This window comes from Salvelinus fontinalis, chromosome 18 (assembly GCF_029448725.1).
Source record: "Salvelinus fontinalis isolate EN_2023a chromosome 18, ASM2944872v1, whole genome shotgun sequence".
In the NCBI taxonomy this organism is placed as follows: domain Eukaryota; kingdom Metazoa; phylum Chordata; class Actinopteri; order Salmoniformes; family Salmonidae; genus Salvelinus; species Salvelinus fontinalis.
In genome coordinates, this window is record NC_074682.1 from 52,919,050 (window position 1) to 52,938,096 (window position 19,047).

Consider the following 19,047-nt stretch of genomic DNA (forward strand, 5'->3'; position numbering starts at 1 on the left):
TTGGGAATGTTTAAAAATAAGAATGAATAAAGCCCATAAATGTACTAGTCCAAAGCATCATATCTCTTCGAATAACATGACCCCCTTCCTTCAGGGATCTCTAACCAATAGTCAAAAAGGTTCATATTAAATTAATGGAAAAGAAGCAGGTGGTGTCCCATGTTTTTTGACCTCATGACAACCATTCTCTCACTGCCTGAGGATGACGCTTTTTGTGTTTACATTATAGGCCTTGAGTACTCTCTTGTTCTTTATTTAAAAATTTCTACGGCATCCCATGTGTTACAGCAAGTAGCATGAACTGTGTTTAAAAATAAAAAATACATTTACATTAACATGAAATGACCAGTTGAAACTGCAAGTTTGTCTTTGTGTTTTCATTACAGAAAGAACAATCAAAAGTTTGTATCCATCTAGCTACAAACAACTAGCTACAAAATCAAAACTATTAGATCGTGAATCATAATCTTATGGTATACTCTCCATGCACATAAACAAAAAGAAGCAATACATGTGAAAGAGATGTGATATAAACTCTTCTATACCGGTAATGGTTCTTCATCCACAGCCAGAAGGATCTGAGGGCTCTTCAGTGAAAGCTGAATCTGGAGCTGCCTTTTTGTTCAATCGTTTTAATCAGCAGTTTGGGTGTTGAGGAGCTGAAGCTGCTGTGGTATTTGTTACTGCTACTCTTAGAACCTGAACAGAGCACACCAGTCTAATGGTTAAAGCATAGAATTAGGAATTAGAATGCTAGGATGGACAGGAACCTTCTTATGATGGTATAAAGATAAGGGAGTTGGTCAACCATAGTTTGATACTACTTTGTTTTGATTAGCTAGCCAGTCAGTTTTGGAGCAATGATTCGATACATTTTTCAATTTAACTGCCAATATGATAACATTCCATTCCAACAATGCAGTCAATCCACGACACATTGGCTGAAATCAGTTGATGATGGTACTTACACAAGTTGTCAATGCAACAGGTACTTTTATATTTTTTATTTAACCTTTATTTAACTAGGCAAGTCAGTAAAGAACAAATTCTTCTTTACATTAGTATTCAAAACCTTTACTAAGTACTTTGTTGAAGCACCTTTGGCAGCAATTACAGCCTCTAGTCTTCTTGGGTATCACGCTACAGCTTGGCAGACCTGTATTTGGGGAGTTTCTCCCATTGTTCTCTGCAGATCCTCTTAAGCTCTGTCAGGTTGGATGGGGAGCGTCGCTGCACAGCTATTTTCCGGTCTCTCCAGGGATGTTCGACCGGGCTCTGGCTGTGCCACTCAAGGACATATAGAGGCTTGTCCCGAAACCAGTCCTGCGTTGTCTTGGCTGTGTGCTTAGGGCCATTGTTCTGTTGTAAGGTGAACCTTTGCCCCAGTCTGAGGTCCTGAGCGCTCTGGAGCAGGTTTTCGTCAAGGTTCTCTCTGTACTTTGCTCCGTTCATCTTTCCATCGATCCTAACTAGTCTCCTAGTCCCTGCCGCTGAAAAACATCCCGACACCATGATGCTGCCACCACCGTGCTTCACCGTAGGGATAGTGCCAGGTTTCTTCCAGAGGTGAAGCTTGGCATTCAGGCCAAAGAGTTCAATCAAGCCAAAGGGTTTCATCAGATCAGAGAATCTTGTTTCTCATGGTCTGAGAGTCCTTTGGGTGCCTTTTGGCAAACTCCAAGTGGGCTGTCGTGTTTTTTACTGAGGAGTGGCTTCCGTCTGACCTGATTGGTGGACTGCTGCAGAGAGCCTGACTAACCGGTGTCTGTATGTAGCCTCGCTACTTCTATATCCTCGCTACTGTATATAGCCTGTCTTTTTACTGTTTTATTTCTTTACCTACCTATTGTTCACCTAATACCTTTTTTGCACTATTGGTTAGAGCCTGTAAGTAAGCATTTCACTGTAAGGTCTACACGTGTTGTATTCAGCGCACGTGACAAATAAACTTTGATTTGATTTGAGGGTTGTCCTTCTGGAAGGTTCTCCCATCTCCACAGAGGACCTCTGGAGCTCTGTCAGAGTGACCATCATTTTGTTGGTCACATCCCTGACCAAGGCCCTTCTCCCCTGACTTCTCAGTTTGGCCAGGCGACCAGCTCTAGGAAGAGTCTTGGTGTTTCCAACCTTCTTCCATTTAAGAATGATGGAGGCCACTATGTTCTTGGGGACCTTCAATGCTGCAGAAATGTTTTGGTACCCTTCCCCAGATCTGTGTCTCGACACAATCCTGTATCGGAGCTCTACGGACAATTCCTTCGACCTCGTGGTTTGGTTTTTACTCTGACATGCACTGTCAACTTTGGGACCTTATGTAGACAGCTGTGTGCCTTTTGAAAACATGTCAATTTAATTTACCACAGATTGTCTCCAATCAAGTTGTAGAAACATCTCAAGGATGAGCAATACAAACAGGATGCACCTGAGCTCAATTTCGAGTCTCATAGCAAAGGATCTGAATACTTATGTAAAGATGGTATTTCTGTTTTATATTTTAATACATTTACAAAAAAATCTAAAAACTTGTTTTCACTTTGTCATTATGGGGTATGGTGTGTAGATTGATGAGGGAAAACAATATTTAATACATTTTAGAAAAAGGCTGTAACGTAACAAAACGTGGAAAAACTCAAGAGGTCTGAATACTTTCCAAATGCACTGTATATGACAATATTTTAGGTTGACAATAATTCTATTACACAATTGCTGATATAAAATCTATATTGGCTGCCATTTTCAATCCATTCTGGAACTTAGTAATTTAATATGCTCTCTATGGGTTGGAGCCTAAACATAAATGCTCTTGTGTTTAAAAAAAAAACAGAAATTTGTGTGATTCTAGTCAGTGGATGATAACATTAAATAGAGTACGCTTTCTGATGTATTTTTCAGTAGTACATAGGCTACTTACTGTAGCTGGACACCGACTGGATATTGACAATAGACTGATGTCCAATCCTATAAGAAAAATAGATAGAGCCGCTTCAGTTTCTGAAATGCTTTTAAAACATTGTCCAGTCCTTGTTTAGAACCTCAACTCATAGAAAATGGTCATGCTGTATCATGTCCCAGGTTTACCTGTCCTCTCCCTCCATACCTGTCCTCCTCTCCCTCCATATCTGTCCTCCTCTCCCTCCATATCTGTCCTCCTCTCCCTCTATACCTGTCCTCCTCTCCCTCTATACCTGTCCTTCTCTCCCTCCATATCTGTCCTCCTCTCCCTCAATATCTGTCCTCCTCTCCCTCCATACCTGTCCTCCTCTCCCTCCATATCTGTCCTCCTCTCCCTCCATATCTGTCCTCCTCTCCCTCCATACCTGTCATCCTCTCCCTCCATACTATACCTGTCCTCCTCTCTCTCCATATCTGTCCTCCTCCCCCTAATACCTGTCCTCCTCTCTCTCCATATCTGTCCTCCTCTCTCTCCATATCTGTCCTCCTCTCCCTCCATACCTGTCCTCCTCTCCCTCTATACCTGTCCTCCTCTCTCTCCATATCTGTCCTCCTCTCCCTCCATACCTGTCCTCCTCTCCCTCCATATCTGTCATCCTCTCCCTCCACACTATACCTGTCCTCCTCTCTCTCCATATCTGTCCTCCTCTCCCTCCATACCTGTCCTCCTCTCCCTCCATACCTGTCATCCTCTCCCTCCATACTATACCTGTCCTCCTCTCTCTCTATATCTGTCCTCCTCTCCCTCCATACCTGTCCTCCTCTCCCTCCATATCTGTCCTCCTCTCCCTCCATATCTGTTCTCCTCTCTCTCCATACCTGTCCTCCTCTCCCTCCATATCTGTCCTCCTCTCCCTCCACATCTGTCCTCCTCTCCCTCCATATCTGTCCTCCTCTCTCTCCATACCTGTCCTCCTCTCGCTCCATACTATACCTGTCCTCCTCTCTCCTCATATCTGTCCTCCTCTCCCTCCATACCTGTACTCCTCTCCCTCCATATATGTCCTCCTCTCCCTCCATATCTGTCCTCCTCTCCCTCCATACCTGTCCTCCTCTCCCTCCATACCTGTCCTCCTCTCCCTCCATACCTGTCCTCCTCTCCCTCCATATCTGTCCTCCTCTCCCTCCATACCTGTCCTCCTCTCCCTCTATACCTGTCCTCCTCTCTCTCCATATCTGTCCTCCTCTCCCTCCATACCTGTCCTCCTCTCCCTCCATATCTGTCATCCTCTCCCTCCACACTATACCTGTCTTCCTCTCTCTCCATATCTGTCCTCCTCTCCCTCCATACCTGTCCTCCTCTCCCTCCATACCTGTCATCCTCTCCCTCCATACTATACCTGTCCTCCTCTCTCTATATATCTGTCCTCCTCTCCCTCCATACCTGTCCTCCTCTCCCTCCATATCTGTCCTCCTCTCCCTCCATATCTGTCCTCCTCTCTCTCCATACCTGTCCTCCTCTCCCTCCATATCTGTCCTCCTCTCCCTCCACATCTGTCCTCCTCTCCCTCCATATCTGTCCTCCTCTCTCTCCATACCTGTCCTCCTCTCCCTCCATACTATACCTGTCCTCCTCTCTCTCCATACCTGTCCCCCTCTCCCTCTCTACCTGTCCTCCTCTCCCTCCATACCTGTCCTCCTCTCCCTCCATATCTGTCCTCCTCTCCCTCTATACCTGTCCTCCTCTCCCCTCATATCTGTCCTCCTCTCCCTCCATACCTGTCCTCCTCTCCCTCCATACCTGTCATCCTCTCCCTCCATACTATACCTGTCCTCCTCTCTCTCCATATCTGTCCTCCTCTCCCTCCATACCTGTCCTCCTCTCCCTCCATACCTGTCCTCCTCTCCCTCCATACTATACCTGACCTCCTCTCTCTCCATATCTGTCCTCCTCTCCCTCCATACCTGTCCTCCTCTCCCTCTCTACCTGTCCTCCTCTCCCGCCATATCTGTCCTCCTCTCCCTCCATATCTGTCCTCCTCTCCCTCCATACCTGTCATCCTCTCCCTCCATACCTGTCCTCCTCTCCCTCCATACTATACCTGACCTCCTCTCTCTCCATATCTGTCCTCCTCTCCCTCCATACCTGTCCTCCTCTCCCTCTCTACCTGTCCTCCTCTCCCGCCATATCTGTCCTCCTCTCCCTCCATATCTGGCCTCCTCTCCCTCCATACCTGTCATCCTCTCCCTCCATACCTGTCCTCCTCTCCCTCTATACCTGTCCTCCTCTCTCTCCATATCTGTCCTCCTCTCCCTCCATACCTGTCCTCCTCTCCCTCCATACCTGTCATCCTCTCCCTCCATACTATACCTGTCCTCCTCTCTCTCCATATCTGTCCTCCTCTCCCTCCATATCTGTCCTCCTCTCCCTCCATATCTATCCTCCTCTCCCTCCATACCTGTCCTCCTCTACCTCTATACCTGTCCTCCTCTCCCTCCATACCTGTCATCCTCTCCCTCCATACTATACCTGTCCTCCTCTCCCTCCATATCTGTCTTCCTCTCCCTCCATATCTGTCCTCCTCTCCCTCCATACCTGTCCTCCTCTCCCTCCATACCTGTCCTCCTCTCCCTCTATACCTGTCCTCCTCTCCCTCCATATCTGTCCTCCTCTCCCTCCATATCTGTCCTCCTCTCCCTCCATACCTGTCCTCCTCTCCCTCCATATCTGTCCTCCTCTCCCTCTATACCTGTCCTCCTCTCCCTCCATACCTGTCCTCCTCTCCCTCTATACCTGTCCTCCTCTCCCTCCATATCTGTCCTCCTCTCCCTCTATACCTGTCCTCCTCTCCCTCCATATCTGTCCTCCTCTCCCTCCATACTATACCTGTCCTCCTCTCCCTCTATACCTATCCTTCTCTCCCTCCATATCTGTCCTCCTCTCCCTCCATATCTGTCCTCCTCTCCCTCTATACCTGTCCTCCTCTCCCTCCATATCTGTCCTCCTCTCCCTCTATACCTGTCACCCTCTCCCTCCATATCTGTCCTCCTCTCCCTCCATACTATACCTGTCCTCCTCTCCCTCCATATCTGTCCTCCTCTCCCTCCATACTATACCTGTCTCCTCTCCCTCCATACTATACCTGTCCTCGTCTCCCTCTATACCTGTCCTCCTCTCCCTCCATACCTGTCCTCCTCTCCCTCCATACCTGTCCCCCCTCCATACCTGCTCTCCTCTCCCTCCAGTAGTTTTCTGTAGGTAGCTATCTCTATGTCCAGGGCCAGCTTGATGTTCATCAGGTCCTGGTACTCTCTGAGCTGCTTGACCATGTCCTGCTTGGCCCTCTGCAGAGCATCCTCCAGATCTCTGATCTTGGACTTGGCCTCCTTCACAGCCAGCTCCCCACGGCCCTCAGCATCAGCTATCTGGTTCTCCAGGTTGGCACGCTACGAGGGAGATAAGTATAGTTAGGGTTAGGTTAGAGACTCAGCCTCCTTCACAGCCAGCTCCCCGCGGCCCTTCACCTCGGCTATCTGATTCTCCATGTTGACACGCTACGGGAGAGATAGGTATAGTTAGGGTTAGGTTAGAGACATGGCCTCCTTCACAGCCAGCTCCCCGCGGCCCTTCACCTCGGCTATCTGGTTCTCCATGTTGACACGCTACGGGGGAGATAGGTATAGTTAGGGTTAGGTTAGAGACTTGGCCTCCTTCACAGCCAGCTCCCGGCGGCCCTTCACCTCGGCTATCTGGTTCTCCATGTTGACACGCTACGGGAGAGATAGGTATAGTTAGGGTTAGGTTAGAGACTTGGCCTCCTTCACAGCCAGCTCCCCGCGGCCCTTCACCTCGGCTATCTGGTTCTCCATGTTGACACGCTACGAGACATCAACAGCAGGGTTCAGTTTGCATCGGTTTCATGGCATTTGCTTGCGTCACACCAAGTGGCACTTACAGCCTTAGCGGCACACTCCATGGCACGGCTGCTGAATCTTATGTCCGATTAAAGTAGATCCCATCTGACAGGGTGTGTATTGCGCACATGGTTTTGTTTTATATTACTGTGCCTCAAAGCAGTTAAACCATATAGCATTATATAATAAGTGAACTACCTGTTGTTTGACAGCCTCTATCTCACTCTGCACACGGACGATCAAGCGGTTGATTTCGGCTGTCTCTCCCTTGGTGCTCCTCAGCTCGTCTCCATACTGCGTGGCCTGGATGGCCATCTGGTCCAACTGAGATTAAAACACAACATGCATTACTTAAAGGCCCCGAATCAGTTGGACTGCTGGTCTAGGATCAGGTTGAAATAATGTTTTTCACTATGATCTAAAAGGCTAAAACTGATCCTAGATCAGCACTCCAACTCTGAGAGGCACAGAGTTCTCTTGGACCTTTTTCACACTATCTGCCAAACCACACTTTTTGGTCTGATATTTTCCTTTAACATTGTCCTTCCAGCCTGGTTCCAGCTGCTATGGTAGATGTGTAACCAGGCCAGAGCAGTACGGCTTGGCTCAGTATGTGTGAAATGGGTATTGATTTCCATGTAGTAAAACAAAATCCCTCTCAACCACTTAAATCCAGCAAAATCCCTCTTAAACCACTTAAATCCAACAAAATCCCTCTTAAACCACTTAAATCCAACAAAATCCCTCTTAAACCACTTAAATCCAACAAAATCCCTCTTAAACCACTTCAATCCAACAAAATCCCTCTTAAACCACTTCAATCCAACAAAATCCCTCTTAAACCACTTCAATCCAACAAAATCCCTCTTAACCACTTCAATCCTAGAATAGCCAACTGTTGTTCACCTTGGACTTGTACCACATCTCAGCCTCCTCTCGGCTCTTAACAGCAATGTCCTCGTACTGAGCCTTGACGTCAGCCACTATCTGGTCCATGTTGAGGTCACGACTGTTGTCTATCTGTACCACCACAGAGGTGTCCCTGATACTGGCTTGCAGCTCACGCAGCTCCTGGATGTACGGAGAGGTGAACAAACAAACAAACAAACAAACATTCATTCTAACACCGCAAAGGATCTTACAGTAACGTGAGTTCCCGGGAATTGTTTTGACGGTGATCATTACAGTATTTGAACTCACAACCTTGGTGTTGATAGCCACTCACTCTCACCGACTGCCTGAGCCATACAGGACATACATTTGTGGATTGCAGTTTCTTAGTACAGTAATGATCATACCTCTTCATAGATGAACCTGAGGAAGTTGATCTCATTAGTCAGAGCTCCCACCTTGTCTCCCAGGTCTGCCTCCACCATGTGTGCTGAGTCCACATCCTGATAGGACAACATACTGTAGTTACACTCTCTAGTCCCTTCGACTACTACTGTTTTGTAAAACCTAATACCTTGAAAGAACAACAGTAGGCCACCAAGTACCTTGTCCAAACGTACCAGGCGCAATTTATTGAAGACTGATTGTTTCATTGCAAGGCAACTTGTTAGGTTGAAATTGGTTTTGACATGCTGGTTTGATATTTTCTCTGTCTCCCCTACACACCCCAGATCCATTTCTTTCATTTTTTTTTTCAGTCGTGAAATGATACCTTACAAGCTTTTGGTTTTTTAATCTCGCAGAAGATGGGGCAGGTTTTCTCATACTAGCTATTGTTGTCTCTGTCTCTCTGGGCCTTTTCATTTGCAGTGTTTGTCTAACTTAACCTCACTCTCATGGTGCTGCACTGTATCACTGAATACAACATCAAGGTGATGTCATAGTACGGTATTGTGTCCATAAAGTAGTCTTAAAGCATCAATATTATACTTCTGAGACTGCACCATTTAAAACACAATTCAGGTATCACTGGGGAAAAAATGATCTTCTCACCTTTTTCAGATTCACAAATTCGTTCTCCATATTTTGTCTCTTGTTGATCTCGTCTTCGTATCTAGGTAAAAACAGAATGACAAGAGACTGGCTTTGGTCAGAAAGGATCTGGCTTTGATCGTCTTCGGGTCACACTTTGTTATTGGTCAGTGTTAAAATGACACCAGATAATATATTAGTCATAATCTGGGCCAGGAGTTTCTCCATGAACCTGCAGACTAAACCCCTCTCGCTGGCAGCTCTTCCCCCTAGTCATTGTCAGAAAAAAAGAGAACAAAAGAGAACTCAACCAACATTCCTGGCAATAACTAGGTGTCCCTACTTGTGTTTGAAGTCATCCACCAGACATTGCATGTTCCTCAGCTCTCCATCCAGACAGATACAGATAGATAGATAGACAGGCAGACAGACAAATCAAATCAAAGTTTATTTGTCACGTGCGTCGAATACAACACGTGTAGACCTTACAGTGAAATGCTTACTTACAGGCTCTAACCAATAGTTCCGAAAAGGTATTAGGTGAACAATAGGTAGGTAAAGAAATAAAACAACAGTAAAAAGACAGGCTATATACAGTAGCGAGGCTATAGAAGTAGGAAGGCTACATACAGACACCGGTTAGTCAGGCTGATTGAGGTAGTATGTACATGTAGATATGGTTAAAGTGACTATGCATATATGATGAACAGAGAGTAGCAGTAGCGTAAAAGAGGGGTTGGCGGGTGGTGGGTGGGACACAATGCAGATAGCCCGGTCAGCCAATGTGCGGGAGCACTGGCTGGTCGGCCCAATTGAGGTAGTATGTACATGAATGTATAGTTAAAGTGACTATGCATATATGATAAACAGAGAGTAGCAGCAGCGTAAAAAGAGGGGTTGGGGGGGCACACAATGCAAATAGTCCAGGTCGCCATTTGATTACCTGTTCAGGAGTCTTATGGCTTGGGGGTAAAAACTGTTGAGAAGCCTTTTTGTCCTTGACTTGGCACTTCGGTACTGCTTGCCATGCGGTAGTAGAGAGAACAGTCTATGACTGGGGGGGCTGGGGTGTTTGACCATTTTTAGGGCCTTCCTCTGACACCGCCTGTTGTAGAGGTCCTGGATGGCAGGCAGCTTAGCCCCAGTGATGTACTGGGCCGTACGCACTACCCTCTGTAGTGCTTTGCGGTCGGAGGCTGAGCAATTGCCGTACCAGTCAGGATGCTCTCGATGTTACAGCTGTAGAACCTTTTGAGGATCTCAGGACCCATGCCAAATCTTTTAGTTTCCTGAAGGGGAATAGGCATTGTCGTGCCCTCTTCACGGATGTCTTGGTGTGTTTGGACCATTCTAGTTTGTTGTTGATGTGAACACCAAGGAACTTGAAGCTCTCAACCTGCTCCACTACAGCCCCGTTGATGAGAATGGGGGTGTGCTCGGTCCTCCTTTTCCTGTAGTCCACAATCATCTCCTTAGTCTTGATCACAATGAGGGAGAGGTTGTTGTCCTTGCACCACCCTGCCAGGTCTCTGACCTCCTCCTTATAGGCTGTCTCATCATTGTCGGTGATCAGGCCTACCACTGTTGTGTCGTCTGCAAACTTGATGATGGTGTTGGAGTCGTGACTGCCCATGCAGTCATGGGTGAACAGGAAGTACAGGAGGGGACTGAGCACGCACCCCTGGGGAGCTCCAGTGTTGAGGATCAGCGTGGCAGATGTGTTGCTACCTACCCTCACCACCTGGGGGCAGCCCGTCAGGATGTCCAGGATCCAGTTGCAGAGGGAGGTGTTTAGTCCCAGGATCCTTAGTGATGAGCTTTGAGGGTACTATGGTGTTGAACGCTGAGCTGTAGTCAATGAATAGCATTCTCACATAAGTGTTCCTTTTGTCCAGGTGGGAAAGGGCAGTGTGGAGTGTAATAGAGATTGCATCATCTGTGAATCTGTTTGGGCGGTATGCAAATTGGAGTGGGTCTAGGTTTCTGGGCTAATGGTGTTGATGTGAGCCATTACCAGCCTTTCAAAGTACTTCATGGCTACGGACGTGAGTGCTACGGGTCTGTAGTCATTTAGGCAGGTTGCCTTTGTGTTCTTCGGCACAGGGACAATGGTGGTCTGCTTGAAACATGTTGGTATTACAGACTTAATCAGGGACTTGTTGAAAATGTCAGTGAAGACACCTGCCAGTTGGTCAGCACATGCCCGGAGCACACGTCCTGGTAATCCATCTGGCCCCGCAGCCTTGTGTATGTTGACCTGTTTAAAGGTCTTACTCACGTCGGCTATGGAGAGCGTGATCACACAGTCGTCCAGAACAGCTGATGCTCTCATGCATGCCTCAGTGTTGCTTGCCTCAAAGCGAGCATAGAAGTGATTTATCTCGTCTGGTAGGCTCGTGTCACTAGGCAGCTCGCGGCTGTGCTTCCCTTTGTAGTCTGTAATAGTTTGCAAGCCCTGCCACAAATGAGCGTCGGAGCTGGTGTAGTATGATTCAATCTTAGCCCTGTATTGACGCTTTGCCTGTTTGATGGTTTGTCACAGGGCATAGCAGGATTTCTTGTAAGCTTCCGGGTTAGAGTCCCGCACCTTGAAAGCGGTATCTCTACCCTTTGGCTTAGTGCGAATGTTGCATGTAATCCATGGCTTCTGGTTGGGGTATGTACGTACAGTCACTGTGGGGACGACGTCCACCGATGCACTTATTGATAAAGCCAGTGACTGATGTGGTGTACTCCTCAATGCCATAGGAAGAATCCCGGAACATCTTCCAGTCTGTGATACTAAACTACAGGACTGTTTTGCTGTCTGCCTCATCTGACCACTTTTTTATAGACAGAGTCACTGGTGCTTCCTGCTTTAATTTTTGCTTGTAAGCAGGAATCAGGAGGATAGAGTTGTGATCAGATTTACCAAATGGAGGGCGAGGGAGAGCTTTGTACGCGTCTCTGTGTGTGGAGTACAGGTGATCTAGAATTTTTTTCCCTCTGGTTCCACATTTAACATGTTGACAGAAATTTGGTAGAACTGATTTAGTTTCCCTGCGTTAAAGTCTTCGGCCACTAGAAACGCCGCCTCTGGGTGAGTGGTTTCCTGTTTGCTTATTTCCTTATACAGCTGACTGAGTGCGGTCTTAGTGCCAGCATCTGTCTGTGGTGGTAAATAAACAGCCACGAAAAGTATAGCTGAAAACTCTCTATGCAAGTAGTGTGGCCTGCAATTTATCACAATATACTCTACTTCAGGTGAGCAAAACAGACAGACAGACAGTCAGACAGTCAGACAGTCAGACAGACAGACAGACAGACAGACAGACAGACAGACAGACAGACAGACAGACAGACTCCTACTTGTGTTTGAAGTCCTCCACCAGACCCTGCATGTTCCTCAGCTCTCCGTCCAGCTTGGTCTTGTCGTTGTTGACCACGTCCATCTGGTGGCGGAGGTTGGCCATGTAGGCCTCGAACAGCGGCTCGATGTTGGAGCGGCCCGTCTGCTTACCGTGCAGCAGATCAAACTTAGTCTCTAACATCTTGTTCTGCTGCTCCAGGAAACGCACCTACAGGGAGAAAAGAGACTCAGATCATTGAGGATATAGCACATAGTAATGTTTGGTCTTTAGTGGCCCTGAAGAGAGGCATTTCTCTTTGATTCAAAGACACCACATGTTGGTCACCTTGGAATTTCTCTTTGACTTCGTCGTGACCTTCATGAAGTTTATATAAAATCAGATGTTGAATGTAAATGATCGGTAGATAACAGTTGATACTCCATAGTTAACAGTGGATACTCCATAGATAACAGTAGATACTCTATAGATAACAATAGATACTCTATAGATAACAGTAGATACTCTATAGATAACAGTAGATACTCTATAGATAACAGTGGATACTCCATAGATAACAGTAGATACTCTATAGATAACAGTAGATACTCTATAGATAACAATAGATACTCTATAGATAACAGTAGATACTCTATAGATAACAGTAGATACTCTATAGATAACAGTAGATACTCTATAGATAACAATAGATACTCTATAGATAACAGTAGATACTCTATAGATAACAGTAGATACTCTATAGATAACAGTGGATACTCTATAGATAACAGTAGATACTCTATAGATAACAGTAGATACTCTATAGATAACAGTAGATACTCCATAGATAACAGTAGATACTCTATAGATAACAGTAGATACTCTATAGATAACAGTAGATACTCTATAGATAACGGTAGATACTCCATAGATAACAGTAGATACTCCATAGATAACAGTAGATACTCTATAGATAACAGTAGATACTCTATAGATAACAGTAGATACTCTATAGATAACAGTTGATACTCCATAGATAACAGTAGATACTCCATAGATAACAGTAGATACTCTATAGATAACAGTAGATACTCTATAGATAACAGTAGATACTCCATAGATAACAGTAGATACTCCATAGATAACAGTGGATACTCTATAGATAACAGTAGATACTCCATAGATAACAGTAGATACTCTATAGATAACAGTGGATACTCTATAGATAACAGTAGATACTCCATAGATAATGGTAGATACTCCATAGATAACAGTAGATACTCTATAGATAACAGTAGATACTCTATAGATAACAGTAGATACTCCATAGATAACAGTTGATACTCCATAGATAACAGTAGATACTCTATAGATAGCAATAGATACTCTATAGATAACAGTAGATACTCTATAGATAACAGTAGATACTCTATAGATAACAGTAGATACTCTATAGATAACAGTAGATACTCTATAGATAACAGTTGATACTCCATAGATAACAGTAGATACTCTATAGATAACAGTAGATACTCTATAGATAACAGTAGATACTCTATAGATAACAGTAGATACTCTATAGATAACAGTAGATACTCTATAGATAACAGTTGATACTCCATAGATAACAGTAGATACTCTATAGATAACAGTTGATACTCCATAGATAACAGTAGACACTCTATAGATAACAGTAGATACTCTATAGATAACAGTAGATACTCTATAGATAACGATAGATACTCCATAGATAACAGTAGATACTCTATAGATAACAGTAGATAATCTGTAGATAACAGTAGATACTCTATAGATAACAGTAGATACTCTATAGATAACAGTAGATACTCTATAGATAACAGTAGATACTCTATAGATAACAGTAGATACTCTATAGATAACAGTAGATAATCTATAGATAACAGTTGATACTCCATAGATAACAGTGGATACTCTATAGATAACAGTAGATACTCTATAGATAACGATAGATACTCCATAGATAACAGTAGATACTCTATAGATAACAGTAGATACTCTATAGATAACAGTAGATACTCTATAGATAACAGTTGATACTCTATAGATAACAGTAGATACTCTATAGATAACAGTAGATACTCTATAGATAACAGTAGATACTCTATAGATAACAGTAGATACTCCATAGATAACAGTAGATACTCCATAGATAACAGTAGATACTCCATAGATAACAGTAGATACTCTATAGATAACAGTAGATACTCCATAGATAACAGTATATACTCCATAGATAACAGTGGATACTCTATAGATAACAGTAGATACTCTATAGATAACAGTAGATACTCTATAGATAACAGTGGATACTCTATAGATAACAGTAGATACTCCATAGATAACAGTAGATACTCCATAGATAACAGTAGATACTCCATAGATAACAGTTGATACTCCATAGATAACAGTAGATACTCTATAGATAACAATAGATACTCCATAGATAACAGTAGATACTCCATAGATAACAGTGGATACTCTATAGATAACAGTAGATACTCTATAGATAACGGTAGATACTCTATAGATAACAGTAGATACTCTATAGATAACGGTAGATACTCCATAGATAACAGTAGATACTCTATAGATAACAGTAGATACTCCATAGATAACAGTAGATACTCTATAGATAACAGTAGATACTCTATAGATAACAGTAGATACTCTATAGATAACAGTAGATACTCTATAGATAACAGTAGATACTCTATAGATAACAGTAGATACTCCATAGATAACAGTAGATACTCTATAGATAACAGTAGATACTCTATAGATAACAGTAGATACTCTATAGATAACAGTAGATACTCTATAGATAACAGTAGATACTCTATAGATAACAGTAGATACTCTATAGATAACAGTAGATACTCTATAGATAACAGTAGATACTCTATAGATAACGGTAGATTCTCTATAGATAACAGTAGATACTCTATAGATAACAGTAGATACTCTATAGATAACAGTAGATACTCTATAGATAACAGTAGATACTCCATAGATAACAGTAGATACTCCATAGATAACAGTAGATACTCCATAGATAACAGTAGATACTCTATAGATAACAGTAGATACTCCATAGATAACAGTATATACTCCATAGATAACAGTGGATACTCTATAGATAACAGTAGATACTCTATAGATAACAGTAGATACTCTATAGATAACAGTGGATACTCTATAGATAACAGTAGATACTCCATAGATAACAGTAGATACTCCATAGATAACAGTAGATACTCCATAGATAACAGTTGATACTCCATAGATAACAGTAGATACTCTATAGATAACAATAGATACTCCATAGATAACAGTAGATACTCCATAGATAACAGTGGATACTCTATAGATAACAGTAGATACTCTATAGATAACAGTTGATACTCCATAGATAACGGTAGATACTCCAAAGATAACAGTAGATACTCCATAGATAACAGTATATAGGTAGGTAGATTGGGTGGGCTATTTATAGATGGGCTATGTACAGCTGCAGCGATCGGTTAGCTGCTCAGATAGCTCATGTTTGAAGTTAGTGAGGGAAAAATGTCTCCAGCTTCAGCGATTTTTGCAATTCGTTCCAGGTATTGGCAGCAGAGAACTGGAAGGAAAGGCGGCCAAAGGAGGTGTTGGCTTTGGGGATGACCAGTGAGATATAGCAACTGGAGCGCGTGCTACGGGTGGGTGTTGCTATGGTGACCAGTGAGATATACCTGCTGGAGCGCGTGCGGGTGTTGTTATCGTGACCAGTGAGCTGAGATAAGGCAGAGCATTACCTAGCATAGACTTATAGATGACCTGGAGCCAGTGTGTCTGGCGACAAATATGTAGCGAGGGCCAGCCGACTAGAGCATACAGGTCGCAGTGGTGGGTGGTATAAGAGGCTTTGGTAACAAAACGGATGGCACTGTGATAGACTGCATCCAGTTTGCTGAGTAGAGTGTTGGAAGCTATTTTGTAAATGACATCGCCGAAGTCGAGGATTGGTAGGATATTCAGTTTTACAAGGGTATGTTTGACGACGTGAGTGAAGGAGGCTTTGTTGCGAAATAGGAAGACGATTCTAGATTTAATTTTGGATTGGAGATGTTTAATATGAGTCTAGAAGAAGAGTTTACAGTCTAGCCAGACACCTAGATATTTGTAGTTGTCCACATATTCTAAGTCAGAACCGTCCAGAGTAGTGATGCTAGTCGGGCGGGCGGATGCGGGCAGCGAATGGTTGAAAAGCATGCATTTGGTTTTACTAGCGTTTAAGAGCAGTTGGAGGCCACAGAAGGAGTGATGTGCGGCATTGAAGCTTGTTTGGAGGTTAGATAGCACAGTGTCCAAGGAAGGGCCAGATGTATACAGAATGCTGTTGTCTGCGTAGAGGTGGATCAGGGAATCACCCGCAGCAAGAGCGACATCGTTGATACATACAGAGAAAAGAGTCGGCCCGAGAATTGAACCATGTGGTACCCCCATAGAGACTGTCAGAGATCCGGACAACAGGCCCTCCGATTTGACACACTGAACTCTGTCTGAGAAGTAGTTGGTGAACCAGGCGAGGCAGTCATTTGAGAAACCAAGGCTGTTGAGTCTGCCGATAAGAATACGGTGATTGACAGAGATACTAAATAGATAACAGTACTGAGATTATTGTGGTTATAACGACTAGTCAGTCAGTCCTACTGAGATCCTCAAGGTTCTATTTCACACCCAAGGCAGCTGTATTTTATTCCCATTGTTTGTCTGCGATCAACACAAAAGCTTCCTCCCTAAACACTAGGGAATTTTCCACTCTTGAAAGACCATACCATGTCTGACCTGTTTTTATTAGGTTACCAGCGAGCTGAATGAGCTGAGAGAAATGGGACATGGATGGTGCTTTAAATATCTTTTACTTGTTATTAGACATCTTTAAATGGGCTTTGCATCCCAAATTCCCTGCACCATTAGGACATGGTTTGTCTCAAAATGTATGGTGTTGAGGTTAACTCCTGAGACAAATAAGAGTTTGTTATTGCAGGAAGCTTAGAGCTGTGCACTAGGCTGGTGATCCGTAGCGTAGAACAGACACAAAGCCTCTATTGTAACTCTGCTACTCATTCCGTGAGAAACGTCAGATATGATGTAAGCTAAGTGGCGTATCAGTGACCACAGCTGTGAAAGAGCAGGTGACTTTGTTTTCATGGGTTAGCGCGAGTGAAACTGATATACAAAGTCAACAGAAATACAGAACAACAAACAACAACAAAAAAATCATTTGCTTTCATCATCTTTGCTCCTGAGGACCTCTTTGGGGTATAACCACCGTGATTATTATTTGACCCTGTTGGTCATCTATGAACATTTGAACATCTTGCAGAACAATCTGGCCTTAATGGCCATGTACTCTTATAATCTCCACCCAGCACAGCCAGAAGAGGACTGGTTACCCCTCAGAGTCTGATTCCTCTGTAGGTTTCTTCCTAGGTTCTTCTTTCTAGGGAGTTTTTCCTAGCCACCGTGCTCCTACATCTGCACTGCTTGCTGTTTGGGGTTTTAGGCTGGGTTTCTGTACAGCACTTTGTGACATCAGCTGATGTAAGAAGGGCTTTATAAATAAATTTGAATATGATTTGTCATAGATTCAGTTACTTCAAGGTTGTAATGAAAAAAATAAGGAGATGGCAATCACTGTTTGTTCTCCCTTTTTCCAATCAATGGCTAAACCAAGTTATCTTTCAGTCCTTTAGTAGCTGATTCAGACAGAGGAACACCATCAGAGACATAAGATTCCTTGGAAAACAGTGGCAATTATTGCTACTGGGTGGACTATCCTGATTAAATTTAAAAAAGAGACCTTCATAATCATAAGCGACAACCACACAGACCTTGTCGATGAAGGAGGCGAAGCGGTTGTTGAGGTCCTTGATTTGGTCCTTCTCATGGATGCGGGCAACCTGCAGGTCGGGGTCGATCTCCAGATTGAGGGGGGCCAGCAGGCTCATGTTGACTGAGACAGAGTGGAGAGGACTGCTGTGCTGGTCACTGGAGCTGGAGATATGCTTGGACCTCAGGCTCATGGTGGAAGGGGAGACGGAGAGGGGAGAGGTGGAGGGAGAGTTGGAGACAGTGATTTGGAGAGGAAGAGATGGAGAGGAGTGCGGGTCAGAGAGGGAGAGATGGAGAGGAGGGAGAATCAGAGAGGAAAAGATGGAGAGGAGGGAGAATCAGAGTGATGCTCATGGACAAGCCAGGACAGGATAGCAGCAGGGCTGTCTGACCTCAGTGAGGTGTCTCAGGCATTCAGCCCTCCTTTTAAACTCCCCTCCCTCAGGGTGGAGGTGGTTCTCTAGTTCTCTCATTCTCTGGCCACAAAACCAGTTAGACGCCTTATCCACTCACACCTTTCCTTTTTCCTCTCCCTGGCCCCACACTGTCTCTCTCTCTCACTGTCTCTCTCACTGCCTCTCTCTCTCTCTCTCTCTCTCTCTCTCTCTCTCTCTCTCTCTCTCTCTCTCTCTCTCTCTCTCTCTCTCTCTCTCTCTCTCTCTCTCTCTCTCTCTCTCACTGCCTCTCTCTCTCTCTCTCTCTCTCTCTCTCTCACACGGCCTCCCTCTCTCTCTCACGGCCTCCCTCTCTCTCTCTCTCACACGGCCTCCCTCTCTCTCTCACTGCCTCTCTCTCTCTCTCACTCTCTGTCTCTCTCTCTCCCTCTCTCTCTCTCCAACTCCTCTCTCTCTCCTCTCTCTCTGTGTCTCTTTCTCTCTCTCTCTCTCTCTCTCTCTCACTCACTACCTCTCTCACTGCCTCTCTCACTGCCTCTCTCACTGCCTCTCTCACTGCCTCTCTCACTGCCTCTCTCACTGCCTCTCTGTCTCTCTCTCTCTCTCTCTCTCTCTCTCTCTCTCCAACTGCTCTCTCTCTCTCTATCCTCTCTCTCTCTCTCTATCCTCTCTCTCTC

General features: G+C 44.4%; 1 protein-coding gene across 1 annotated transcript; it reads right to left on the reverse strand.

The window, feature by feature from the left end:
* Positions 1-237: 237 nt before the first annotated feature.
* Positions 238-18,384, reverse strand: LOC129815743 (keratin, type II cytoskeletal 8-like). The gene is made up of 9 exons (XM_055869829.1): positions 17,975-18,384; positions 12,079-12,287; positions 8,752-8,812; positions 8,106-8,201; positions 7,714-7,878; positions 7,006-7,131; positions 6,119-6,339; positions 2,912-2,958; positions 238-699 (listed from the first exon to the last, which is right to left on the reverse strand). The coding sequence occupies exons 1-9, from the start codon at positions 18,164-18,166 to the stop codon at positions 590-592; spliced, it is 1,227 nt and encodes a 408-aa protein (XP_055725804.1). The 5' UTR covers positions 18,167-18,384; the 3' UTR covers positions 238-589.
* Positions 18,385-19,047: the final 663 nt, after the last annotated feature.